This window comes from Cyprinodon variegatus, unplaced genomic scaffold (assembly GCF_000732505.1).
Source record: "Cyprinodon variegatus isolate N-32 unplaced genomic scaffold, C_variegatus-1.0 Scaffold196, whole genome shotgun sequence".
NCBI lineage: Eukaryota > Metazoa > Chordata > Actinopteri > Cyprinodontiformes > Cyprinodontidae > Cyprinodon > Cyprinodon variegatus.
The window spans coordinates 1,129,293-1,157,006 of NW_015150649.1; the positions used below are offsets into that span (position 1 = coordinate 1,129,293).

At 36.5% G+C, this 27,714-nt stretch overlaps 2 protein-coding genes across 3 annotated transcripts; one reads left to right on the forward strand and one right to left on the reverse strand.

Moving 5' to 3' along the window:
- The first annotated feature begins 4,063 nt into the window (after positions 1 to 4,063).
- On the forward strand, positions 4,064 to 19,535 carry LOC107087825 (lysosomal-associated transmembrane protein 4B-like). Of its 2 annotated transcripts, none has more exons than XM_015379605.1 (7): positions 4,064 to 4,325; positions 7,824 to 7,959; positions 10,616 to 10,689; positions 10,771 to 10,893; positions 11,200 to 11,298; positions 13,907 to 14,002; positions 17,576 to 19,535. In XM_015379605.1, the coding sequence occupies exons 1-7, from the start codon at positions 4,233 to 4,235 to the stop codon at positions 17,648 to 17,650; spliced, it is 696 nt and encodes a 231-aa protein (XP_015235091.1). In that variant the 5' UTR covers positions 4,064 to 4,232; the 3' UTR covers positions 17,651 to 19,535. The 2 variants fall into 2 exon arrangements, with proteins under 2 accessions (XP_015235091.1, XP_015235092.1); XM_015379606.1 differs by having other exon boundaries at positions 7,824 to 7,941; positions 17,576 to 19,534.
- Positions 19,536 to 23,804: 4,269 nt separating this feature from the next.
- rpl30 (ribosomal protein L30) lies at positions 23,805 to 27,495 on the reverse strand. The gene is made up of 5 exons (XM_015379651.1): positions 27,391 to 27,495; positions 27,241 to 27,289; positions 26,712 to 26,857; positions 25,404 to 25,534; positions 23,805 to 23,886 (listed from the first exon to the last, which is right to left on the reverse strand). Exons 2-5 carry the CDS (start codon positions 27,259 to 27,261, stop codon positions 23,834 to 23,836), a joined length of 351 nt encoding a protein of 116 aa, XP_015235137.1. The 5' UTR covers positions 27,262 to 27,289; positions 27,391 to 27,495; the 3' UTR covers positions 23,805 to 23,833.
- Positions 27,496 to 27,714: the final 219 nt, after the last annotated feature.

Sequence of the window (27,714 nt, forward strand, 5' to 3'; positions counted from 1 at the left end):
CTAAGCTGTCTGTTGTTGGCATACTGTACACAATTTAAGGGGTGTAGATTTCCCCCATCTTAAATAGAGAGTTAATAAATTAAACTGCCTCGAAAATGAATCTTTATGGAACCTGACAATATTTGTTCAAATTTATAATAATTAAAATATTGTTTGTGGTTTAAATGTACCATATATTGTATTTAGCACAGTACCAGACACTTCAGCAACATTTTATCTCTCTCTAACAGTATGTTATAATTATCAGCAGTGTCTAGCACACTGAAATCCAGTGGTACAGAGAAGTATTTAATTAAACAAGATCTCAGAGCAACCCCATATATAATGGATCAACATATCTGTGGCCCCACATAATTTTCAGTTGATTTAGTTTGATCTGTAAGATTCCTAAGAAGTACAAAGAGAAATAAAAATATATTTTTTGTACTTTTTTTGAATTGTTCTCTTTAATATTAATGAGAAACATACTGTCTCAGCAGAGTTATTGGTAGGCTTACAATTGTCATGGTTTTGGTTATGTTGTGCTTTACTTTGCTCCATGTTTCCTAGTTTTATCGGTTTAAGTCCTATTTTGTTGTAGTTTCTAGATTTATGTTAGTTCTCAGGTTTTTCTGTTGTATTCCTCTGTTGCCCTCTTCTGTGTTTTCATTTGCTCTCTCTTTGTCTCCTCACACCTGCTCCTTGTCAGCTCGCTAGCCCTGCCTTTTGTGTCAGTCAGCTACATATACTCTTCCTCTGTAGTCACTCCTTGTTGGTTCCTTGTTGTTGCTGGTCCTGTCGTCGCTGTTCTCTGCTCACCTCGTCTCTCCCTGGCTCCTTGTGCGTGTTTTCCCCTGATGTCTCCCTGGTTCTGGTTTGTGTTACATTTTTAGTTGGATTTTTGGATTTTGCCACTGTTATTGTTTGCATTAAAAATACAAGAAATCACCTCAGCCTCTCTGCCTCTGCATTTGGGTCCTCTGAACCACAACCAAAACGTGACAATCACTGTTGACTGATATCTGTTTGTATGCCCTAAACATAGAACTATCCTCAATAAGCTGAGAATCGACCCTTTGTTTTGGTCTGAATCTGTGTCAGCAGCCATGCGCTTCCCCTCTCTAGGCCGAACCACTGCCTCAGTCAATGTGGTGAGGCAGTCGCGTGGCATATTACTCACAGTGCCTGACCCCCTTTGCTGCATCTCTCTCTCTCTCTCCCTCCCTCTAGCTCCATCACTTATCTTTTAGTTCATTTAGGATTTAGCAGCTTTTAATCTCCCACATTATGTGCATTCGTCTGCAGCTCAGAGGATCATCACTGTATATTCTAATACTAACAGATAAAAAAGCAACTCTAAAAAAACACCTGCAATTATTTGGTCACTTTTCAATAACTAAATACTTTCAACATTTTGGATTTTCAGTTATGTTAGAGCCTAAGCTTTCTACAATATTTAAATATGTGGAAACAGAAAAACTATTGAATTTAGATGTGTTTGAGTGAACATTGAATGAGGCAGTTTTGCTATTTTAGAAGAGGAAAATCCCAAATCTGGCATTGACGCAGTTCCTCTGACAGAGCTTAGCGCTGTGTTTACTGGTGGCCCATCTGTCCAGCTCGGATCAGGACATCTGCACTTGACATGGGAAGAAGTCCGATCTCTCTGCTCAGATGTTCGAAAAATGAAAACATCTTTGGCAGGAAATTATTATTGGGGACAAATAAATGAAAAAAGTAAGTTTGTTTGTAAATCTGTTTGAGTTTTTCTTCAGCAGGTTAGACAGGCAGTTTAAAAAACCAGGTTAATATATTGCCATGAAAAGGTCTGTCCACTTACAAATTGCATTCGTCTTCTTGTCTTAAAGATCTTTAATTTCATTTTAATAATAAATAGATTTATCCAGAGTGAACAGAAGATACCTAAATTGTTTTTGAATTATAATTTTACTTAGAGAGAGAAAAACATGATTATTGAAACATTTTGAGGGAAAATGTTACCATTATTGCGGTTTAACTTCAAGCCAGGCCTGATTGTTGTCTTACTTGTCAAATCTGACAACAAAAAATAACTTTTATCTAAACAAGCAAGAAATCATTAAAAATAGGTTAGAAACAAAGGCAGACATACAGTATATTAGTCCAGAAAGCCCTTTTTAATACTGTAGAGGTTAATAGACTGTAAGAGAGAGAGATTTTAAGGATTGCTTGGTCTACAAAAGAGACACCTAGAGTTCATCAACTGCTTATGTTATTATCAGACAGTAAGAAAGAGACTGGCTACCAACATCAAAGATCCATCTTCAATTTTACATATTACTGATAACCGAGGCTTTTGTGAGAATGTTCTATAGACAGACAATAATTTCTTTTCTTTTGAGGTGATGTTTACCATTGAAGGTGGAGAGCTAACATGATATTTTATATCAACAGTCAAACACTGATCATCCTTTGCTTCTTCAGGATTTTGTCAACTTGTCATAGTTGGTGGTACCATGAATTTTGTACAATAACACAAAATCCTGAAAATCAGCAGGACAAAGATCCTTAGAACATGAGCAAGTTCACCTGTAAATACCTCAAATAAAGCAAAATTAAGGTTTTATGTTGGCCTTGTCAGAGTCTGGTTATAATTTATTAAATCCCATCCAATCTGGCAAAATTAGGACAACTCTGCAAAGAAGAGTGGGCTAAAATCCCCCAACAGTGATGTAAACGATGACAACAGTTGAAAACATGGAAACAGTAACAGTTTCTATAGAATTAAGACAGGTGTTGATTGTTTTTTTAATGAGCTATGTCATTTTTAGAAGAGGAAAAACCCCAATCTATGACACACTTCACTTTCAGCAGCACAATTATCTATCGTATATCAGCAAGTCCACCTTAAATAAATTAAGGTCATTGAGTAGCTTAATGAAGCCAGGACCTAGATCTGAGATGCTGTGCCATGGCCTCAGAAGTAAAGCAAAATCATAACTTGATAAATGTATTTTATATTTACTAACATTAACTTTAACTGATAGTAAATGTTTTATATATCTTAAAAAATTTAGGTTTGCTTAAAAGACAAAAAAAAAAAGAACAAATCTGTAATGAGAAAAATATATTCTATCATTATATATATTTATTTCTGTCAAGGTTTGTTGGAGGTTGTTTGAGGACCCAAATGCAGAGATGAGTTTTGTTAATATAATAAGGACTCACAGGTAACCAAGGCAAAAATTGCTGGAAAATACCAAAATATTGAAAATTAAAATCTAAGAGACATCAGGGCAAACAACATGAGGAGCCAGGGAATTACAGGGAACCAGCAAACAGTGACTGAGTAGGAGGTGTAGAAATGGGAGACTGAACAAAGACCAGGCTTATCAGCAGATCGGGAGCAGGTGTGGACAGAGGAATTAAGAAGGGAGCTAGGAGAAGGAGACTGACAAGAGGGTAAACTGAACCAAAAAGTACAGAATCATGACAATTTCAGCAATCACCCCAGGTACATGGAAGCTGGTCAGTTTATGGAAAGAAAAGGAGAGTTAAAGCTGATGATAGATGGAAGAAAAACTTCCAGCAGAATAAAGATCCTAAACACCATGGGCAGTTTTTGTCAGGGGCAGACAGGGGTCGATGCCCCTGCAATACTGTTCCCAGCACCTGTTATGGCCCCAGTACTGAAAACACAAAGTGCAAAAATGTAGATGTAAGTACATTTTTCTTGAAATAGGTTGTAAATTACCTTCGTTCAAGCAGGAAGGTAAAATTTGTGGATCAAATAGGATGATTTAAACAAAAGAGAAACACCTGCTTACAGATACTTACGCCATTGTCCACATTTGAGAAAATGTCTTTCCCATTTTTATACATAAAAGTTGAATTCAGTGTGTAAATACGCAAGCATTACTAAAGCGTTTGCAATAAAATGTGTTTATTAATAGCAGGAAGGGGAAAATACATAACAAAGGTGAACATGAATATCTTATGTGATTTCAAACATTCCCAGTGCTTAATCTTCATCATTATCCCTCTCTCATTTTGGCCTGGTCACGTGATCGGAGGATAAAGCAGATTAACGGTTCTCCCTCTGCCTCTCCGCCCGCACGACTCAACTCCGTGGGAAGGAGAACACATCAGACGTCCGCTGGATGCTGCGCTTCACCAGCCTCTGACTCTATACATCAAATATTGTTGTTAGGGGGGGAGCATTCATGTATTAACCTTAAAAACACACTCATACACACACAGTGCGTTAATAGAAGATGATTTCTCCGTGGGACCGGTGGTACTCGACGAGCTGCTGCCTGTGCTGCCATGTCCGGACGGGCACCATTATTCTGGGAATATGGTACATGGTAAGCTCCAGGCTTTTTTTTCTTCCCTCTCTCCGCGAATTCGTGTAGCAGGGAGAGTCGTTGCTCGTTAAAATATTTTACCAAATAAGATGGTAGCTGTCAACAACGCTTACTGCTTAGTTGTTTTTTTTGTTTTGTTTTTTACTTTGAAATGTTTCGGATGCCCCGAGATTAACGACCGTTAGGCAGGGCTGAAGTTAGCATCCGCCTCGCAGGTGTTTCCCTCCATAAAATCTAAAATAACTCAACTTTTAATTGAATATTAATGGGGTTTATAAATAAAAAAACTTGGTGACCTTTAATTGTGAAACCTTTATTACATTTATGAAACTCGTTTAATCTTTTTTTAATCCAACCAATCAGATAGCAGCCCAGAATGTTCTATTAACTATTAATCGATTAAAAAAAAAAATCAGATTCTATAAACTAGTGGTGGACTGTGTCATCTTCATACAATTTGTAAAATGTATATTTAAAAAAGAGAATTATTCTAAATTTTTTGTTTTTACCACATTACATACCATAGATTTAATCATCTTCCCAATTTGCTTAGAAAATTACATTTCAAGGTAGATGTTTTTACCTTTTGTTTATTTAACTCTAGTTCGTTTTCTTAGAAACTTTAATGTGATTACTTCTTTTGCTTGTTAAGTAACTTCTGTTTTTACTGAAAGGATGACCTGCAGTTTTAAACACAGTTCAAATTAAGCCCTTTTAAATCCCTGACCTTTGGAAATCCTCCTTCCTTATTTCAGATTGACCTGCTATTATTATCAACACTTTAAAATAGATGCTGGCATATAAAAAGAAGTAATCAGCTTTTACTTCTTTTTTACTTCAAGCTTATTCTTGGCCATTTTGTAAATCATATTTGCAGTATGTATAAAACCTCTCTGTGTAAAATCAAATGATTATTCTTAATAAAGTAAATTAAGTATCTGTTAGAAGACTATTTGAAAATAAAATGCTTAAATAACTATGGAAATAAAACCTAAAGCACATTTTTAAAATGAAGGCAAGCTAAGTTTTTTTTAACAGCTTCGTTCATACAAAGAGGACAGTTATGAAAATTTAATGAGCTGATAAAGCAATCTCAGACCCTTATTGAAATGTTCCAGTAAACCCTCAGGTTTTAAGTCCTGTTTTTTTTTAAGGAGACACCTCTATAAGCATAAACTTAGGTCCATTCCAAAACACTTTGGTCACACACAAAAACCTCACAATGAACATGTAGTCAAGTATGAAAAATATTGAATAAAAGCAGATTTTCTAATCTCTTTTGACGACAATAAAACTTGAGATCCTGACGTGTAAAGGCATTTATTATTACTATTTATTGAGCAGCTTGTGCAAAAGCAGGTTTTTCTCTGGTTGCTTTGGCTACTCCCACCTGTCCTCCACAAAAATAAATTATTGGTCACTTTCATGGTGTTAGCAACTCCATGCTTGATTGTCTGTAACCTTCTTTTCTTGGAACTAAGTGCAGTTTATGACTAAAACATAAAAAAAATCATAATGCAATCTGTGACTCGTAATGTTTCCACTGACCAAAGATTTTGCACTGAAATATTTGTTTATGTTATCAAGCACAGCAACGTAAAAAAAAAGGATAATCATCTATCTTTTTTTACTCCATAGTCTAGCATTGAAAATATAAAATGAAATACAAGAATTACATTTATTTTGTTGCATTTATTCATTTTGCAATTAATTCCGTAGAAATGTAAGTAGAAAAAAAATTCTAAATCAACCATACCACAATTATTAATATACCAAATCTTTCCTGGAAAAAAAAATAAAATTCTCAGATTGTCAAGGGACTCATAATCGGTAATCTGTGAACTGCAATATCTGAGGTTATTCATTTTGAATAACACAGAGGCCCAGTTTTCTTTACCAAGCTTAAAAAATGGGGAAGATAAGACAAAATGCCACTAAATTAAGAGTTGTATGTTTTGTATTCATTTGCACAAATTAAATGAGGCCATTTAACTGTTGTTTCAGGTTAAATAATATCTAGCACTGCGATAAAGAGTTAGTTTTGATGTTCATTTACAAAAGATGGTGATGGTAATAAATGTGTACATATTTTTATAACAAGTCTGGAAATTTAAGCTGCTGATAATATTTAATATACAGTTTTAGAAAAAAAAAAATGGCCACCCTTTTAACTTCAGTATCTTGTTCTTTCTTAAAGGTATAGTGGAATAATTTGGAATAGTTATGCAAATTTGTAAAAAGACCCACTTTAAAAAAGAAATGCTCATGCACGACCCTGTACCCCCGCCCGAGAGGGAAGGTCTATTTAACACGTGCAAGAGCATGCACAAGCCCATTTCTCCTCGTGCATGCTCTGTTTAAAAGTTGCTGTTTGCATCACTCATGCAACCTTAGTTTCCAAAAGAAAATTTGCAATTTTTCCACTATGTCAGACTGACCACTGGTAAGTGAAAATGGCAACGAGCACGTAGGACTGCTTTACGTAAACATATCACCAGAATGGTTGACAATTAGGAGGCCCACTAATTTGATGATCAACCTGGAAAAATAACATCCTCCACTATACCTTTAATAATGCAATATTAAAAAAGAAAAAAATTATTGGACTCAACATTTATTCCATTTTCTTTTTTTTTTTTTTTTCTCGTATGCCTACCTGCACCTTTTCTTGTCTTAAAATTTGCTTTAAAAAGTTGAGAAAGAATCCAATGCATTACTCTGAAAATGTTTTAGTCTTAAAAGGTGACATTTATAAAAAAGAAAGAATTATTCAGCATGATTATTTCTGGAGCTTTATTATAATACAGTATTATATCTGTTTTTTTGTTTGGATGATAATACCTTTTTTTTCAGTATCACAAATACTGTGTTGTTTCAGTATTATTTAATTCAGTTTATAAATCTTCAGTTTATATCTTGGGATATCATTTGCTTATTTAACGGTGGATTCAAACTGAACCTAAATTGGAGGTATTGATTTACATGTTATTTCTATGTGAATTAATGGTTGGTGATGTATCACAGAATAAGCTGATACTGATTTATTTTAGCTATTTGAAGTGAGGATGAGAGGCTAAATCCTTTTCTCTGCCTACATCCCCCAGCATGCAATATGGTTGATTCTATCAAACATCTGTTGGACATTCTTCATAACAAAAATAATAAAAATACCTGTTTCCATTCCCACATGGTAACAACAGAGCTAGCTTTTTCGTAACATGATACTATGGAACAAAATGTTTTTATTTTTCGTTAGTTTAATTGAAACGCTAATCATTTAATCGGTTTATCGATAGAGATCAATGTATTGTTACACCCCTGATGGCATTAAAATATTTTTAATTAATTGTTTTTAAGCAACAATTTAGAATATATGAGCTTTCCAAAAGATATTTGAAATTTTGCCAGCCTTTTGATAAGTAATTTTTCCTCAGGCATATTCAGCTCTCACAGTATCTAAAGATTCACCCTTTTTAATATTTTTCTTTCTGCTTGCAGATAATCAATGCAGTGGTCCTTCTTATCCTATTGTCAGCTCTGTACGATCCAGTTCAGTACCGGTACCACCTTACCAGCTCTGAGTTGGGAACTGACATCGATGTTATGGACGATGCAAGTAAGGGCCCTATGTTTGGTATGTTTTTGAGTGAGACAAGTGATATGAGAAAATTTGCTTCTTTTCTTGTATTTAATACAAAAGCCTGTCTCTTAAGTATTCTGTCTCGATAAAAGTCTGCATACTTTGATGGATCTCCTAGTTCTACTTGACTGGATTTGTGCTGTTTAAATGTTGGGTCTTATGTGTCAGTAGGGACACAGCTGAGTTAGCTGCTCAGTGCTGAGAACAAATCAGAGCTCTCCCTGCAGCGACAGTCATCATCACAGTCGCCTCTGCAATACTGCAGACACTGACCAAAGCAGCTGATTAAAAATGACTGCTCTAATTCTCAGATTAAAACGGCCATCTTGACTAAGTCCCCTTCCAACATGTTTTCTCTGCACTTGGAAAACACTGAGAGCCAAAGAGAATTCTTAGACAAAAACATAAGGCATTGTTATTTTGTAGTGTTTGTTTAACTATATTTTACCACCTCTACTGATCATATATGTGGAAATTTCTGATAGTTTTCACTTTTTTAAACACAATTTTGGAACTTATTGGTAGGGATTGCTGTTGTATAATTTATTATATAACTAGATGAATAACTATATAGCAATAGACTTATTATGTTTGCAAAGCCCTACTTTTGATTCTGTGAAAGGATCAGTACATTCTGCATTAATTTAAAGATATGATTAAATGCCATTACTCTGTATTAATCAGTGTTGTAATTTTTCTCCAAATACAACTGTTGCTATGAGCTAAAATTTAAAGTTTTAAAACAATTTTGAAAACCTTAAAAAATCTTCCAAAAAGTGCCACAAAGTTAAGTCCACAACATCCATCCCCATTCATTGGTCATTGCAAGAGGTTTATTTAAAGTGGTGTTAGATAAGCGAAGGGTATTTCATACTTCAGTTAAAACCAGCTGACAGTTTTTGTAATCATCCTTTATCAAATAATTTTCCAAGTGATTAGATATAGGTTTTACTCGCTACACACTAAAAAAAGGTTTAAAATTTAGCCCTTGAACTAATGTAATTTTACAGGCATGGAGTAATTCTGTGGCTAATGAGACAAAACAGTGTAATTTTCAGGGTTTTCATACTATACGAAAAATAAAGATAAACAACGTCAACAACCTTAGAATAAAATAAAAAAAAGATATTTTTTAGGGTGCCAAAAATGTCAGATCATGCTTATATATTTAGACATTTAGGTGTGGAACAGTCTGGAGCCTAGACACAATGCTATTCATTGGATAGCTCAGTGCTACACTAACAGTGACAAGTGGCTCATCAGTGAGATTTGAGAAGGTGTTAGATTTTGGTAAACTTAGCACCTCTTACATAATGCTGTTGGTTATGATCTATGCAAAGTAGACTGACGACAGAGACTCCTTAAAGTGTTTAGTTTTGTGATGAAGCTGTCACCCTGTGGCGTATTCATTCATGGTTCTTTTACACTATGACTCATCCACTCATCTGAAGGCTGGAGCTCAGTGTCTTGACATTCCATCATGTGGCGAAAGATAAAATCAGACCTACAGCCTTTATGTTATCGTTCAACTTGTCAAACTACAATTTAGGTGATAAAACAGACATTGTTTTTAATCATAGGAAATGTATTTCTATTTGTTTTGTGTTACAAACCGTAGCATCATTCAGAGCGTCAACAAAAAAAAAGAAAACAATATAATATAGAATCTGATTACTTTATAATTCAGAAACCAACTTTTCTGTGAAGAAGATTTGAGCAGATTATACTTACTGATCAACACAAATTTTAAGGGATATAACAGCACTAAAAATATTTATTGCTAGCTCGCCTGGTTTAGATGATCATTAATTATAAGTCCAAATTTACAATGTGATATAAAATAGTTAAATTTATTAGAGTTGATATTTTCAACACACATTAGCAGCACAACTGTTATTTATAGGAAGCGTTTTTAAACTCAGCATGTTTTAAGGCAGAAAAGGCTCTTTAAGATAAAACATTTTTACTTCTTACAAGAATTCTGCCCTTTTTTCTTCACATTATGAACTGCAGACATTCGTCACTGTGTTACAGAAAATTCTGTTTCTATTGAAATGGTTTCAAACATCTCTGCCTCTTTCATGTTTGTTTTTAAACTCCTCATTTACACTAAAAATAGCTTCTGGTAGCATCGTCCACAATTAAGGTTGTTGTTGTAAGTGAAACCTTTCAAGGCTTATATGTTATGCAAGTATAGTTTAAAAATAATCTAATTCTAGTCCCTGTCTGTTTTCTTAACTCCTCTCCAGTTCACATGATGTATGCAGCTTTGCCCTAACATTAACTGTTTTGCTTTTTTTTTCTGTTGAAAATAAAAGATTTCTGAATGTCTCAAAGCAATTTCCCTTTTTTAGCATGATAAATGAAATTCACATAAAGTATTTTCTGTTGTCAGATAAGCTCAGATTGAGCGACATATCTTGCAGAGAGTCTCCAGTGTTTGCAGTGTAAATAAACAAAGTTAGGATTTCCAAAGCCTGTGGCATATTCCAACACCTTTATCAGTGCAATCCTAACTGTAAATGAGGAAAAACAAAATCATCTGTTGCACCTGTCAATACTGAAAGTGCTAATCATGTAAGCATCTTGAGTCACAGTTCTTAGGAAGGTATAAATAATGTATTTCTAATTTTGTCTCCCACCCTAACAGATATCTGTATTGCAACAGCTATATCCCTTCTCATGATACTAATATGTGGGATGGCAACATACGGTGCTTACAAGGTAAATAGGAATAACAAACGTGAAGTAATCTGGCTTTAAAAAAATTTGTTACTCTATTTAATTCTGATCTCTCATTTATAGCAACACGCCGCTTGGATCATTCCATTTTTCTGCTACCAGATCTTCGATTTTGCCCTTAACACACTGGTGGCCATTAGCGTGGTGGTTTATCCCAACACTGTGCAGGACTATCTGCAGCAGCTGGTGAGTGGTCCATATCCATATGGGTTTGGGAGGTTCTTATATTATGTTTTGAATCAATAAATGTCTTATTGCGGCCATAACTGCTTCATGTGCTTGCCTAATTTATTGCTTAAGCCAAGTATTTCTGAAAACGCATTTAGTGAAATGAAAGCAAGCAGACATAACATTAGACAGCAGCCATGTTGAATCATGTTGGACCATGTTGGATCATAATGACCTCTGCTCAAAAGAAACCCTTTTTTAAATTCTTTTTCTTCTTTGTTTCCATTTCTGTTTAACATTTTTCTATGTGTCTCTCATTTCCAGCCGGGGACATTCCCTTACAAGGAGGACATCATGTCCACAAACAATGTGTGCCTAGTCTTTGCAGTTCTGCTCTTCATCGGCTGCATCCTCTCCTTCAAGGTAAGAGCTCTCAGTCTCTAAAATATTCTGACTGAAGTGAAACTAGTGCATACAAAGCGGCTTGAAAAAGTTTTCAATGTCACAAACTTTTTCACTTTTTGTAAAATAAAAGCCTCAAACATCTATGTGTTATACTGGGATGTCTTTGATAACCCCCATAAAAAAAGTAATTAAGATTAATAAAGTGGAATGAAAAGTATTCCTCCATGCATCCAGTTAGTAAAGTATCTGCAAGCTCACCGGTGCCAGCTCTGCAATCAAGGATTAAACAGTGGCATGGACCCTGGACAGGTTGTCAGTTTACTGCAGCGCTACACAGATTCACCCAGCACACACAGCTTAATTTGAAGCGGTCATTTAACCCCACATCTATGTTTTTGGACCATGGGGAAAAACTATTAATTAGCAATGAAATAAATAAAACAATTTACAATCAACTTTCCTCCAAAGTCCCCCAACTGAGAAAGAGTATCCACCTATGTGTAATTAAACCTCTTTAAATAAAACTGTTTGTTAAAACCCTCAGAGGTTTGTTAGAGAGCGTTTGTAAATAAACAAAAGGCTGAGGAACACAGCACACCGGTCAGGGATAGAGTTCTGGTCACTGAGGATTCTCCAATCTATTATCAAAAATACAAAGAGTATGGCATAACTGTTAAAAAAAAAAAAATTACTTTCAGGAACACCAAGAAACTGACAGCCTGAATAAGAGCATTTGTCAGTGAAGGAGCCACAGGGCCCATGGTAATAATAGTAATAGCTTCAGCAATTCACAGCTCAGGTGAAAGACTCTGTCAACAAGACAACTATTAGTCACATACTTGACAAATCTGACTTTTATGGAACTATTTGCAGTTTGTCAGGATCCATTTAGCAGATACAGCAAACACGTTGAACATGCTCTGCTCAATATGACCAGACAGTATGAAATATGTCACAAAAATTCAGCACTGAATGCACCCTTTACATAAAAGCCTTCCTGCTAGACATGGTAATGGCAGCATTGTGGTGTGATTTTGATGTTCTTCTATAGCGGCAGGGAAGCAAAGTGGATGGGAAGATAAACATATAGCTCCTAAGTGGTGGAAAGGAACATCTGGAGGCGTTATGCTAAATCAGCTACAGATATGAGCAATCCCTCTTTCCTTACAGCCAGAATAAGTTGGACAGCACATATCCTGGTGACTACTGATGTACCTCAGCTTTGTCTTAAGTGTCCTTTCTGATCTACAGAAAATGGACCTCGAGGACTGGAATGAAAGATCCTTTTTTCTGCAGAATGAAATTCTAAAGATGATCTATTTAACTTTGAGGTTGTAACATGTCAACATGTGAAGAAATTCTGTATGATTATCATACGTCATCCGGTAGAAAAGATTTAGTGTCACATAATCCTTTTCGCATAGCAGCAGGAAATATATTGCGTTTATGTACTCTGCTGATGTGGCTGTTCTGATTGTCAGGGGTCTAAGTGAGGAGGTCACACAGTCAAAGAGCAGAGGGTCATAAACGTCAAGAATCCAACTCCTGTCAAACTAATTTTCCCTGCATGCATGGATGACTCTCCAGGCGCAGCTACACTAAGGCTCTGGGATGAGATGGGGCATAGAGTTGCAGTCATCTGTACAATCAAATCAAGTTGTTTCTCCTCTAAGCTGAGATTAGAACTGTTCTCGGCAGATATCCAAACCAGAGCCCTGGATCTTATGACAGGAAGCAGCCATTGGAAAACAGCCCACAGTCAAAACAGTCAGAAATGTCGTGTTTTTGACAGGAAACTTTGATTATGATTATGGAGCCAGCAAGTAACTCTAAAGTTAGATGATCAGGGCATTGGCCACAGAAGATGCTTCTATTCTTTCTACAGAAATTCACTGAGACCCTCAGTAAGCACCAGATGTTAACGCTCAAGGACTCCCTCGGCTCTCAGGGTGAAGTGAACACCTGCTGACATTACTCCTCAAGCCAACATCCTTCACTTGACTGCACTTTGCCGAGATGACACAGGCAGATGGCGAAAAAAGAAAGAAACTGGATGAAATGATGATAGGAGATGAAATAAAAGCTAATTTAGTATTATTTAAATTGTCTGCCTAAAAAGAGTAAAGAGATAGAAACTGCCAAACAGGATGAGAAATGTATAGAATGCAAATGAAAGGAGTGCAAATTCACATCTTTACTATACATTGGAAATTGAATTGGGGACAGAAAAGCAATGTAAGGGGAAAAAATTAACTCTTGGGCAAAGATAAATAACAAACGTGTGCAAACCGATGTTGACTCAATTGACCTTACTCTTGTGATGCAAAGAGAAGGAGGTCAGCTCAGCAGATGGTAAAGTGATTGGCTTGCAGTCTGCTTGGCTTCCTGGTTGATTGCTCCTGCTGCTGGCAGGGGCACCGACTCAGCAGGCTAATCACACATACACACACAATGAAGCTCCTTCTTTTGCCAAGGTGGAAGCCACCCTTTCATGCAAGCATGGCCTCAGTAAATCAGGAAGTTGCCTCTGGTATAACTGCAAAGGTTCAATAAGGTGGACGGATTTGTCCTGAATGTTCTTCTAAGACCTTGTTTTTGTTTTTTGTTTTTATTTATTTTTTTACAGGCCTATCTGATTGGTTGCGTGTGGAACTGCTACAGGTATGTGAGCGGCAGAGGCACCACAGAAGTCCTGGTTTATGTCACTACAAATGACACCACGGTAAGTCCTCACATTCACTCACTTTAAAAAATAGATTAATAATGCTTTCACCATCTTAGAGTTGACCCTTTTGCCTGATGGGGTCTCAGTTTATGTTATAAGCTGTTTTTTGTTTTTTAAATCAGGATTTATAAAATTAAGATTAAGTGCCTGTCTGAGTGGGGTTTAGGTGAAAACACATTGAATGTGCTGAAAGGTGGTGAAAATATACAACAGTTTGACCAGTTTATCCAGAAATAGTTATCAAAATGTCATAACCCCTTCATATGACCAACATATTTCTTTGAACGCCATACATATTGTAAGAAGAGACAAAATGTTCTTAAATTACATAGATTAATGTTTCATTAAGTGTATTTAATAATGCTAAATATCTTAGCTATTTATAAAGAGTTTTTATAATGAGAAACAAAAACCTTTGTGATTAAATTATAACCTGATTTTGAAATCCAATCAGAAATAGGTGGTAATCATGTGCTGTGTTTCAGACTTAATAAGTGAGGTATATAGTATTTGTTCTTTCCTTTTTACGTGTGCAGTTGGACTCAGTGATCTGTTCCATTTCCACCCTTCAATGCAAACTCTGTTTTGTTTCTAAGAGGCTTTAGCATAGTCATGGTTTCCATGTGTCCGTGGTGTTTATAATCATCCATCCTGATAGATAAGACATTAATCTGCCTCACACCCTCTGTCTATTCCATGTGCAGCACTTTATCTGTTTGTCTTTTTGTCCTTGTGCTTCAGCGGCCACCCTTCATGCTGATGATGCTTTCCTCCTAAATACACAACTCCAATTACATCCGCTAATCCAGCTAGCTCTGATGTCTCACACTGTGCATCATATGGGCCTTCAGACAATCTTAGATATCTGTTGTTGACTTGTTTTTTCACTCCAGTATCATTAAAAGAGAAAAGTAGTAGGGCTTTTAGAACGATGGTTTTGATTTTAGTATGGAGCAGCTAAACTGCACTGACAATTATGTCTTGCAACAAAAAAAACAAAACAGTAAATGGAACCAAATAAAACACAAACAAACTATGAAAGCATCTGTTTCACTAATCCATGATGCACAAATCCACATATCACATGCAAATGATCATTTGTGCTGCAAATATTTATAGTAAAACAATGAGGATGAAAACAGGGTTTCCAGGCTGGGGTACAGAAACAATGCTAGAAAAAATACTGAGTATTTTTTTATTGTTTTAATCTGTATATGATCTATAATTACTATGTAGGGACTATACAGTTCAGAAAATGAAGTGTTAATGTGTTTTAATCCAGCCCAGATTGGATTAATCTTATTATAGATTATAGAATCATTTGAGCCAAACTAAAATGGTCCAAGAATAATATCTATTGGTAGGTAAATATGTTGCAACAAAAAAAAAGTAAATGGAACCAAACAAAACACAAACATTGCATTATAAGAGTTCTTTTTTTTGGTAAGAATTATTATAAGAATTGTTGTTGTTGTTTATTACACTGAAAGTGGTTCTGTTGGGATAACTAACTGACCATTAATAAATGATGCTGATGCTAGAATAGAAAAAAACTGTAAAGGTATCATGTGCATTTTGGTTTTTTGGTTTTTAATATATGCAATGCTTTTCCACAACTGATGATGCTTTCTTACATTGTTTGGGGTGTTTATTTGCCTTTCATTTTTAGCTCAGAAGGATGGATGCATACATATCCATTCAAGCTTTTAAAGGAATTTATTTTCAAAACGAAAGCACATTTTGTTATAGCTATTCAAAAGAGCAGTCAAAGATCTAGTGTAACCAGGCCAAGTGAAGGCCAGAGCTTCTGCTGCTTGCAGTTTAATCACAGAGGTATGAAAGAGCAATTTGTTTTGGAATGCAGCAGATATCTGAAGCAAACAGCAAGATTAAACCAATTTAAGATTGGACTAAAAACATGCTTTTTATCTATTTACTATTATAAAAAAAAAAAAGAGTCCTCTGCTTTTTCTGTTAAAAAGTCAAAAATGTGTTCAAATAGCTTTTTGCAGCCCTCGGACATTAAGTACCCATCTGCTTCCTGCTATCCGTTGTGCTTTTCTATTAAGGCCATTAAAATGCACAAGGGTCACCCCCCTCTTTTTTCCTGCTCCCTCCTCCTATATCTTTTTCTGTGCTCCCTTCTTCTGGAAACATTACATAACTGTCTGCTTGTCCGCTTCATTTCAAATCCTAGCTGTGATGTGTCCGCAGGACCGCTCTGGCTGTTTCACATTTTCATCCCCTCGGAGCATACGCTCTCCCACATTGAATTAGCAGCAGTGCTGGTTTTATAACTTCATTTATAGAGAAAGACCTTGGACAGAGAGAATACAAGCTGGCCTGTGTGTGTGAGTGTCCCTTGGAGCTAGTCATACTGTCTGTAGGGATAAATGGGCTGGGGGAGAAACCAAGCTGTGTCAGAATCACTCTCTGCGTACTAAAACCTGTTCAGGTTTAAAAATATTTCATTTTAAAAAGAAATTTGTCTTATCATAAAAAATAAAAATAAAAAGTTGGATGTTTACACTGTTCTCTTCCCAATTGCCTAGAAGTTGTCTTTCCTTCCATTTTTCTTTCTGCTTTTTTCTTTACATTGTAATTCCATTCATCCAGCCATCATTCCATACTTACCTGTCTCCTTCCATCTTTTCCTCATTTATTGCCTCCTTTTTAACTTCCTTCTGGCCTTTAATCTTTTGGTCCTTGGATGCTGTGTTAATTCCTTTTTTCTGTGAGTTGTGGAGATGTGCCTCCCTGTGCAAACCTAATGTTATTTAAGAACACTTCATCTAAGTCACCATTTTATTATTTAGGGTTTTAATTTGTTTGAAGCCAAAGTGTGAAGTGGTGTCCAAAACTGTGGCTTGCAAGCCATTAGATGGACTTGGAGATATGGTCTGTGGCCCAAGTAATCTGCCAGCAAAGGTAGTTGATTCCAGTAGACTATTTATTTATTTATTTATTTAGGGTGAGATCTTCATTGACAAACTCAAATCTTTTTAATGTGGAAAACATTAATTACAACACAAAAAAAATTATGCTTTCCTCTTTACCTTCATTTGAATTTGGTAGTGGGTAAGACCAGATAGGCTAAATGCAACAAAACTTCACAAAGGAATAGTTGCTCTTACTGAGAATGGATATTTTAGAAATCCTGATTAGGTAAATAGTAAATAGATTACGTAAATAGAAAATAATCCATTCAAAAAATAAAGAAATGACATCCTTTACATCAAAAGTGCGCAGATACCTCCTAATATCTCAATATGGTTATTGTGGAGCAGGTACGAAAAATAAAAATAATCATTTGCTTTGAAAAAAAATTTTCAGGCCATCATTCTGAATTTCAGTATTTTGTCCCACATGATGAAAGGTTCATACATCGCTGATGTGGGGGATCAGAAACGTTTATTTATCAAACACTGTTTTGTTTTGTTGACTTGGCTCAAATCTGACTTTTTCTTATAAATCTATAAATATTTATGTAAAAAAATTAGTGCAAAGGAAGCTCATTTACACTGTATAAAGTTGATCTAAATTTGTTTTTGGTTCTTTGTTGCAATGCAGGTTCTGCTGCCACCATATGAGGAAGCAGTAGCCATCCCACCCAAGGACCCTCCTCCCCAGTACTTGGAGGCATGAGAACCGACCTCACTGCTGAACTATTTACCCCAAACACTCTTCCCATCTACTCCTCAGCATTCGGATGCCAACTCAAGCTGCAGTAACAACCCAAACCCGTGATTTTAGATGCCAGATTCCTTTAAGCTGACCTTGCGGTAACTTGGCTCCCCCTCCACATCCTCCTACCGCCCAGATTGTTGTGACGCATCAGCTCCTCCAAGGACAGTGCTCCCTGTAGGAGGCGCCCGAACTCTTGCTACACACGGTACGCCCCGGCCCAACTTCTTGTGAACTCCTTATTTTGCTTTAATTACAAACTACCCTCTTGGCCACCAACTGTTAAGCCCCAATACTGTGAATTAACCCTGGTGTCTTCGAATAGAGACTAACTATTAAAATATGGGTGAAGCAAAGAAGAGTGTGAAAGCAAAAGCAACAAATGTTATCAGCATGATAGCACTTTAAAAAAAGGATAAATTTTCTTCAATGAATGTAATGTTGAGGTATTTTTGTATGACTTTTTGTATTACGTAAAAACGGAGGGAAATTTGAGAAGTGGAAATGTGTGTTATCCTGGATGATTAACACGTCACTCATCCTGTGGGAAGGTAGATGGTAAAAAGACACCATGACCGATAAAAATGTCTTTATGTGTTAACCCATCAACTGCCAGTGATCCACCAATCTCTCCTCATATTCCAGTTTGCCTTTTTGTCTGTGTTCCATGACTTAACGTGATTATCCAGTTAAGCCTCTATCTTAGAGCTGTTTACACTCCAACCCCTTGCAGATCCACTTAGATGTAGTAAAACATCCTTCCATCGCAGCAGCATCGACTGTGTCTCTATGGTTTGTTTTTAGTGGCAGTGATAATCTCTGTGTATCATTTGACCTTTTTTAGATGGTTGGAGGGTATTTCTCTGTAAAGACCGCATGACATGCTGCTGTACAGGAATCTTTGTTTCTGTGTGCGTGCTACACATATTTAATATCTCCATCTTTTGTATGTAGTGTTTCTGTTGCACATGCTTCAAACTCCTATTAGATGTTGAGGTCAGGTTCATACTGGTGTCTAAGGCTTATTCTGTGTAAATGTTCAACAGTTGAGACCGATAATGAGGGGACAAATAGTAGATGCCGAGTAAATATTCCAATGTTTTTGTCTGAATTAGGGATATTTGTGAGTGCTGTCAATAAATTTGAGTTTTCAATTAAGGAAAGGATCTTGAAAGATATTTTATGACATACAATCAATCAGTTTGTCATGGTAGCAAAAGGTTTTCTGAATCTTTATATATAATCTTACATTTTGAGAAATGCATTTTAGGGGTTTCATGTAAACCTGCATAAAAAATAAACACATGAACCGTGCAATCTTTAATGACTTTATATTATATAAAAGTTGGAGTTTTTTAATCAAATCACTGGATTAACCTGTCAGGGACACTTTGTTGACGTACACCTGTATCATACAACTGCATTAATCAGCTCACTAGTTTAGTTTTATTATGTTTAATACTTGAATCCTGTTCTTATTGTCTTCCCACTATCATGTTTAATATCTGCCCAAGGCCTCTGCAAATCTGACAGTACTCAGAATATAAATGCACTTTAGAGGCAGCTTCAGGCCACTGGTCTCTGGTGTTTCAGCTCATTTTCACCTTAATATGCTGTAGCTACGTGTCTCCTAATGTTTCCCCGTTTTCCCAAACTATACGTTTATGGTTCGACATTAAAAGCAATTTTTGCATCTTTGTGAAAGTTGCAGAACTGACAGATTTTCAGAGATTTCTGAACTGTCCTCATTGCAGAAACTAATGGATCATTTATCCTGTCAGGATTTCTCCCTTTTGTTTGATCTGCATGAGTTCATGTTTTCAATTTAAAACAATAAAGATTTCAATCTACATATCTTGATTATCTTTTGATTTATTACACCACCTTATTCAAAAACTGATTTCTCTGGATGCAAGGTGTTAAAGAAATTAGTCATAAATATTAAGTATAACTGGTGTAGTTTGAGGTTTATATATTTGGAATGTGACATTAATTTTGACTTTCTTATCAGTAGTTTTAATTTTTAGCTTAGAAAAGAAATATCAGAATTTTTAGGAATGGATTTTTTTTCCCGCTCTTGTTAATTAGCTGTTGTAGCTCAATGTTTTGTTCCGTAAACAAGCAATTTTTTCTTTACTTTTGCTGGTTCTGTGTTTGTTCTGTTTCTAGGGCAAACTTAGAAGTTCTATTTAAAATACCTCATAAGTTTTAAAGGTATTTCTTTAGAAATACATCAAGTCTATATAAAGCATCAGTACATACAGTGTTAAAATGTTTATTTTCAACAATAAAGGCTGACATTGATTGACATTAATTTGTGTTTAATATATTTGGGATTTTTACCTCATTCTTGTGGAGAACAGCATCAGGTTCCAATCACTGCTTGTGGAACATTATAATAATTATTTTTTTTTTCATATCTGCTCTCAAAGTTAATGAAATTTTGGGAGGAAACCTATGATTTTGAATGATGCATCGCATAACAACGGCAGGAAACCAGGCAGATGCTGTCACCTACTTTCTACCAAAGGGACGGGCAGGAAAAATAATTAGGTCACATTCTGTCTCTACTTGCTGAGATGGTTCTCGGGAAAAGAAATGAGATTACAGGATAATACTAGCTTCAAACCATTAGGTTTTAAGGGAGGACATTGCTTTAAACACTTCTATTGGTATTTCTCTGAAATTTACGTCAAGTGACATTATGTAACATTCAGTCTGACTGTAAAATAATAATGGAAGTTTATTTAACCATCAGTTCTGGTTTAGTAAAATCACATTTTGGATGTACATATTATGAAAAGTCTCCTTTCTGTTTATGGGCTCTGTAGATAATGTCCTGATTCCCTGCAGGGATTCTGCTGAACGTGAAGCTGATCAGCAGAAATGATTTGAATGTAATTGGAAATTCAGGAAGCAGCTTAGAGACGCAATGGATGGGAAAACTGGGTCAAACTGGTAGAGGCTGATGGGGACAGTCTGGCTGCTCGATGTCTGGAACTGCTGAGGTTTCCTCTGTTCTAGTGAGTTTTTTATTTTAGTTCCTTACAAAAGTATTCATATGCTTTAAACTTCTCCGTATTTCACAAGAGATTAATGGTATTTCTCATAACCGACCAATACAAGTCAATCAAGTTGAGGTTTTGAAAAAGTCACTTTTATCGTGTAAAAGGAGTTGGAAAAAACAATAGCTTAAAAAAATTGGTCCTAATATTCAACAGCATATCAGAGATCAGTTAAAATAATACTTTAAATAATCGGTACTGGCTTTAAAAAAAATTTACTGGTGGATCTCTACCTGATGCTTAATAAGATCCATTGCAAAGAGTTGCCTTCAGAAGCCCATTTAAAGTTTAAATGAACCCCATTACTGTCTGAATAAATGGAGTAGAATATTTTAGAGGTTTGTTATCATTTGAGAACAAACTTGACAACCAAGAAACAGCAGATAGGTCAGGGAAAAAGTTGTGAAGCTTGAAATATGGTTGGATTATAAAACAATATTTCCAGCTCTGAATAGCAAAGAGCCTTTTAATTCATCCAGTGAAAATGGAAATAGTTCAGCCTAAATGCAAACCCACTCTTCACCGAACCGGAAGGGCCAAACTATCAGGGCACATGGTGCAGAAACACCTATGACATGACTCTGCTTATCATCAGGGTGCAAACTTCACACTAGATTACAGCTTGGATGCTGTTCCTCTTGACCAGGAGATCCTATTATCGTGAAAAGAGGATTTTGGACCACTGAATAACAGCACAGCTGTTTGATTTGCTACTCCAGGTGCAAAGCTTTTCTGATGTACTTGGTAGAGGCGGACAGCCCTAAAGCAAGCTGGGTCTGCTTCAGAATTCTCTGAAGGCTACTATTGCTTATATATTGAGAATGTTTCCTTAAACACTTTTTTTTCCATTTAACTTTCCATAAATGTTTTTAAATCATTATGAGCAAGCAGCTTTCTTTATAGATGACCTGTGATTTACCTTCTTGTGCACAATGTCAGTCTGATGGACAACCTTTAAATTGATGTTCTTTTCCCCATTACTGTCATAGGCTGCAATACTGAAAAACATTACACATTTGAAGCAAACCTCAAAAATGATAAAAACTAAAGGTTTTGATCTTTATCCATATAATCAAAATGACTAAATCATTTAATATTTCAGTGGTCCTCAGTTTTTTTTGCTAGATCCCCTTTTGCTTTACTATAAAGTTATAACCCTGCCTACTTTTTCAGCAGCTGAACAAAGGTAAGTTGATGGCAATATATTACTAATATTATCTTGTTTAAAGCACAAAACCACAACCCTATAAGTGTACTTATTTTATAAGTGTAAAAAATTCAACACAGCAAAAATCGGGTATTTATTCAATTAGCCCCACACTTTGGGAACCACAATTAGAGCCACAAACATTACATGACCTTCACAAAAAAAAAAAAAAAGTATAGATTTTACATATATCTACATAGGTGGCTTTTAGAAAAATATTTTACTTTAGTTTGAGGCATTTAATGCTTTCTATCTAAAAAAAATATATATTTATATATTTTTTTATTGTATTTTTTTATATATATATATACACACGTATGTTGCCTTCAAGTTAGTAAGGATTTAAAAAAAAGAAAAATCATACTTTAACCTGTAAATAACGAGCTCTTCTGAGTAACTCCCTTATCACATTTAAGATTCATGAAAGGGGAATAAAAAGAATCAGACCAACTAAGTTGGTCTGATTCTAAGTGGAGTGGAGGAGTTTAAGTATCTTGGGATCTTGTTCACGAATGAGGGAAGAAGGGAGCGGGAGATCGACAGGCGGATTGGTGCAGCGTCTGCCGTGAAGCGGGCACTGTACCGGTCCGTCGTGGTGAAGAGAGAGCTGAGTCAAAAAGCGAAGCTCTCGATTTACCGGTCGATCTACGTTCCTACCCTCATCTATGGTCATGAACTCTGGGTCATGACCGAAAGAACGAGATCGCGGATACAAGCGGCCGAAATGGGTTTCCTCCGTAGGGTCGCTGGGCTCTCCCTTAGAGATAGGGTGAGAAGCTCGGTCATCCAGGAGGGACTCGGAGTAGAGCCGCTGCTCCTCCACGTCGAGAGGAGCCAGTTGAGGTGGCTTGGGCATCTGTTTAGGATGCCTCCTGGACGCCTCCCTGGTGAGGTGTTCCGGGCACGTCCCACCGGGGGGAGGCCCCGGGGGAGACCCAGGACACGCTGGAGAGACTATGTTTCTCGGCTGGCCTGTGAACGCCTTGGGGTTCCTCCTGAAGAGCTGGAAGAAGTGGCTGGGGAGAGGGAAGTCTGGGCCTCCCTTCTTAAGCTGCTACCCCCGCGACCCGACCCCGGATAAGCGGAGGAAGATGGATGGATGTATGGATGGATGGAGACCAACTTAGTTTTACTTTTTTCATCAAGACAACCAAGCTCCTATAGGTCAGTGTAAAAAACAGCTGAAGCCAGTCTGCTCATCTGCTTGGTTTTGATGTGTCAAAACTGAAGGTTAACTCAAAAACAAACTCATTTGAAAAAAGCTTTATTTTTTTCAATGTGGTACTCCAAAACAAAACAGATCCCAGCCCTATATTATTTTACTAAGAAAATATTTTCATGTACAGCTTGCAATCCACTTATGGACAACTAGGGATATGCATACCCTGTTGGAAAACACTGGTCTACATGACGGATCACCTCGTAAAGCATCCTTACATGACTACAAGCACACAAGTTCAGCTCTATAGTTTATGTAAGTGTTTGGAGGAAGGGAGGGGAGGCTGACACTCTGAGATTAATAGTTGCATAATTTTGACATCTGAGCCGTTACATCCTGATGGTTTAAACCGTAAGCGCTAATCCAGTTTCAGTGCTTTGTTATACAAGTTTCTAAAAATAAGATCACCTCTAAATTACATCTCTGAAGGATTTTGGGATATTTCAGAAAAAAAATTCTGCCTACATTTAAAACGAATCAATCTCCTACAGTAACTGGAAACATTCATGTCATGATGGGAGGAAATAAGACTACGATGTTCTTAGGAGTCCTTAAAGGCGCCGATATAGAAGCTGTCATTAGAAATGAGAAACCACAGGACGACAGTGTTATTGTCTCTTTTTATTTATAACAATGTGGGTGGGGGAACAGATCTACTGGGCCTGCTGCTGCTGATCCGGCATGCTCCTGATGATGTCAGAATCGCCTAAAGAAAAAGATGAGCAAAAGAGAAAATACATTTAAAAAAAGACACCGTCATATCTTATACAGTTCAAAAACCATGCAGGACACTTGCATTGCTGGCAGAAATGAACAACAAGAAAATGTCACCACAAAACATTTTATGAACCGACCGCAAGCTGGGGACAGTTCAAACTGCTCCAGGTAGCTTTAATCTAGCGAACCACTAGTCCTGAGCTGGACCACCTTGGCACACAGGTCCATCAGGCGCAAAAATTCGCACCATAAAGTATAGTTTTAATATTTATAGTCTATATTTATATCTATAGTTTTAAAAAAAGGTAGACATTTAAGAAGGCTGAGCACTCCATGTTCCATCTGAAAATCAAGGAAATCAGTAAGGGCACAGGATGTCTCATTTTCCCACAATCCTCCGACAGGACCTACAGACACAGCCCACCTTACGGGAGATGCATTAAAATATATTTATTCACATTCTGTGTGACAGGCTAATGCACACACCATTATGTTTTGAGTTTTATAATAGAGAGCTTCAGGTGTTGCTACATTTCTTTAATTCTCGTTTCTTTTCCATAAGGCTGTTTTGTTCTTACATTTTCCCCAATAAAAGAGTGCCGCAGCTACTTTTTGAAAAATTTGGAATTAGTCATTGTGTTGCTACTTTGAATACAGATACTTTAATAGGCTGAACTGAATCCCCATTTAGATCATGTTAATAGATCTAGAAATATCCCCTGACTGCTATTTGAACACTGTTCATCGTTTACTAATCACAGCACAAAGTGTTGGAGAAACCTAAATGTTTCTAGACTTAAAACCTAATCTAATAACTTCAATTTTGAACTCTGAACCCTTAGAAATTGAGTTTAGAATAGATGTAGAGACGCTTTTGGAAACTGTAGTTTTTAAAAGTAAGTTCAGTGTTGTACAGGAATGATACATATTTAAAAACGTTTCAGTTTATAAAGTAAATGCCTAAGTTTGTGAAGAATGCAGACATATTTAAATACCATTAGTTCTCTTTTGACAATTGTACAGAAATATTATATTTTTCTTATGTTTCATCTTGAAACAAAAACTTTTAATTGTCTTAAAAAATATACAATAACAAATACACAGATTTTGTTCCTTAAACTTAAAAAAGGTGGGTGAGAAGAATAAAATCCCTGCTTTAATTCAAACATTTCAATGGACGATGTGCCAAACTCCACTAGTTCCTGGACTTCAGGCAGCTTCTTCGTTTCCCATCTTTCATTACGGGACGAACTGATTAATCCAGGTGTGTCTGACCTCAGTAACCATGACAACATTAGTCTGGATTAATCAGTATGTCCAGTGAGGAAAAACGGGAAACAAGGCTGGCTGAAGTTCAGGAAGTGGTGAAGTTGGACATATAGTACATTGATGATGATAGCCATCAACTTGTTGTTTAAATATCCAACACAAGACCAGAGTGATTTGTTAGTTAGCTGCACATAACACCTTCTGTCCGTCGGCACGGAGCAGATGGCAGGTTCTTACCGGGGTCAATGATAGCCAGCGTGCACACCCTGTAGTACTTTCCACAGGCTGTGCCAAGCTCAATGTTGTTTCCACTGTAGTGGTGAACACCGGTCTTGGCCAGCATGGCGTAGTACTCGATCTCAGATTTCCTGTAAACGAAAGAGAGAAAAACAAAGTGAGTCAAAGCAGTTGAAGCTAAATGCAAATACTGCAAAATGGATTAGACAAATTCCCCTGCATCAAAAACAAGTCTTTTCACAACTTAAGATAATTGTTCCTGCAGACTTAAATTACTACAAAAGTGAAGTTTATCCTATCATTTGGAAATTTAGATAAAACAAATTAAAGAGACCACTAAAAAAAATCATTAAATCCATTCGATATCACAATTGCTAGCTCTGCCATTAAGTACGTGCAGTTCCAATTTTTACTTTGCGTTCCTATGGCTTATGTTCATTAATGAACTGCTCTCGTCCTTATATTTTATAAAGCAACTGAAAGTGTTGCTTTCAAACTGGATCAGACACGCTTAAAAAAGATGAACATAAAATGTTTCCGCACACTCAGATTTCCTACACTGTATTTATTTTGTCATTTGAGCTGTGCCCATATTGGTTGTCGAGTATGACTTGAATTCAATTTAAAAGGGAATTTCATGTTTTTTTTACATTGGGCCCTTGATTTTATGTTGTTACATCATGTTCTACTCACCCATATGAGTTGTATGTCATTTGGAGCTGTTCTGAAGATATTTAGTTGGGTTATATCCAAGTAAAATCCTCCTACGGGCACAAACTAAACTGTTCATAATATATCATTTATGGTACGCCAGCATTCATAACTCCGCTGTATCTTCAGAACAGCTCCAAATGACACAAAACTCATATGGGTGAGTAGAACATGATGTAATAACGTAAAATCAAGGGCCCAATGTGAAAAAACGGCGTTCCCCTTTAATACATTAAAATCAGTATCAACCACTCAAAGGTCAGAATCAGACAAATGAAGGCCTGAGGATCCCAGTCATTGGTCGCATCAAAACCCAAACAGAAAGCATATACCGAAGTTTTCTTCCCCAATATACAAATATTTTGAACATTGTCTGGAGGTTTATAAAACCTCTTTCAGTTCTTGTAATACTAGATTTCTATCCAATATGTATCCATATTTTACAACAAAAAAATCTGGTATGACTTTATAGCTTCAAAAAACATGCCATGACAACTCTGAGCTTGATTGAAAGAGTAGCCAACATGTGTATTCCAACATTCTTAAATAACCCATGTACTGTTGTAACACTTTTTCATATTTTATATCAATATGTACCTAAGAGCAGGGCAGTTGTTGGCCAGAATGACCAGCTTAGCTTTTCCCTGGCGGATCATCTTCTGGGACTGCTTGTAGCCCAGCACGTATTTTCCACTCTTCATCACCAGCTGGAGACGAGAGTTTATGGACTCCATGGACTTTTTCTAAATAGAAATAAGAAACAAGTCAACGAAGTGGCAATACCGTAGGAATAACAAAATAAGATCCAAAGCTAATGCTAATGGCACGAGAAGATCATACCATCTCTATCTTAAAGTAGGGCTTTCGTTAGATTTAGCCAACTAGCATTAATTGTGCTGTCGGTTGGGTCGTAAACCATTGAAATATTGCTAACATAGTATATAGAAACCATAAGCGTGTTAATATGTTTGAATAGAGCGGTGTGGATTTAATTAATAACTAAAATACTGAGAAACAAATAAACGCCTAGCTTCATAGCTACGATGCTAGCTAGTAGGCCACATCGGAAACGTCTCCACGTGAAGCAGCCGCTTAGCCTGTAGCTTAGCCTGCCGACACCACTCACCGTCTTCTTAGCGGCCACCATGTTTGCGGTTTAGTCCGAACTGGCCAACCTGCAAAGAAACAGCAACAGAGGACAAGTTTAAGAATTTAAATGTTTGATAACGTCCAGAAAGTGGAATAATTAGGCACCAAGAGCCGGAGCTCGACTTACAGTGAAATCACCCCAATATGGCCTCGGAGAAAAAGGAAGTTGCGTATTTGTTGCGTTGGTTTTTTCTGCTCGGTGTGCGCAAACAGCTGGTGCAAAGACAGATTTTCTGTTCCGCACAGAAAGAGAGACAGACAGACCGAAAGAAAGAAACTTTTATTAAATAAAAAAAATCTTTGTAGTCTTTCTATTTGGATTTAATTATCAACATTCACCCTTTAAAACTTTGTAGGGTTTTTTATTATATCAGCAAAGCATTTTCATTTATCGTGACAGGTAGAAGAAATGTGATTAAATTAAGCAATTTGTGGCAATGTTCACATTTTA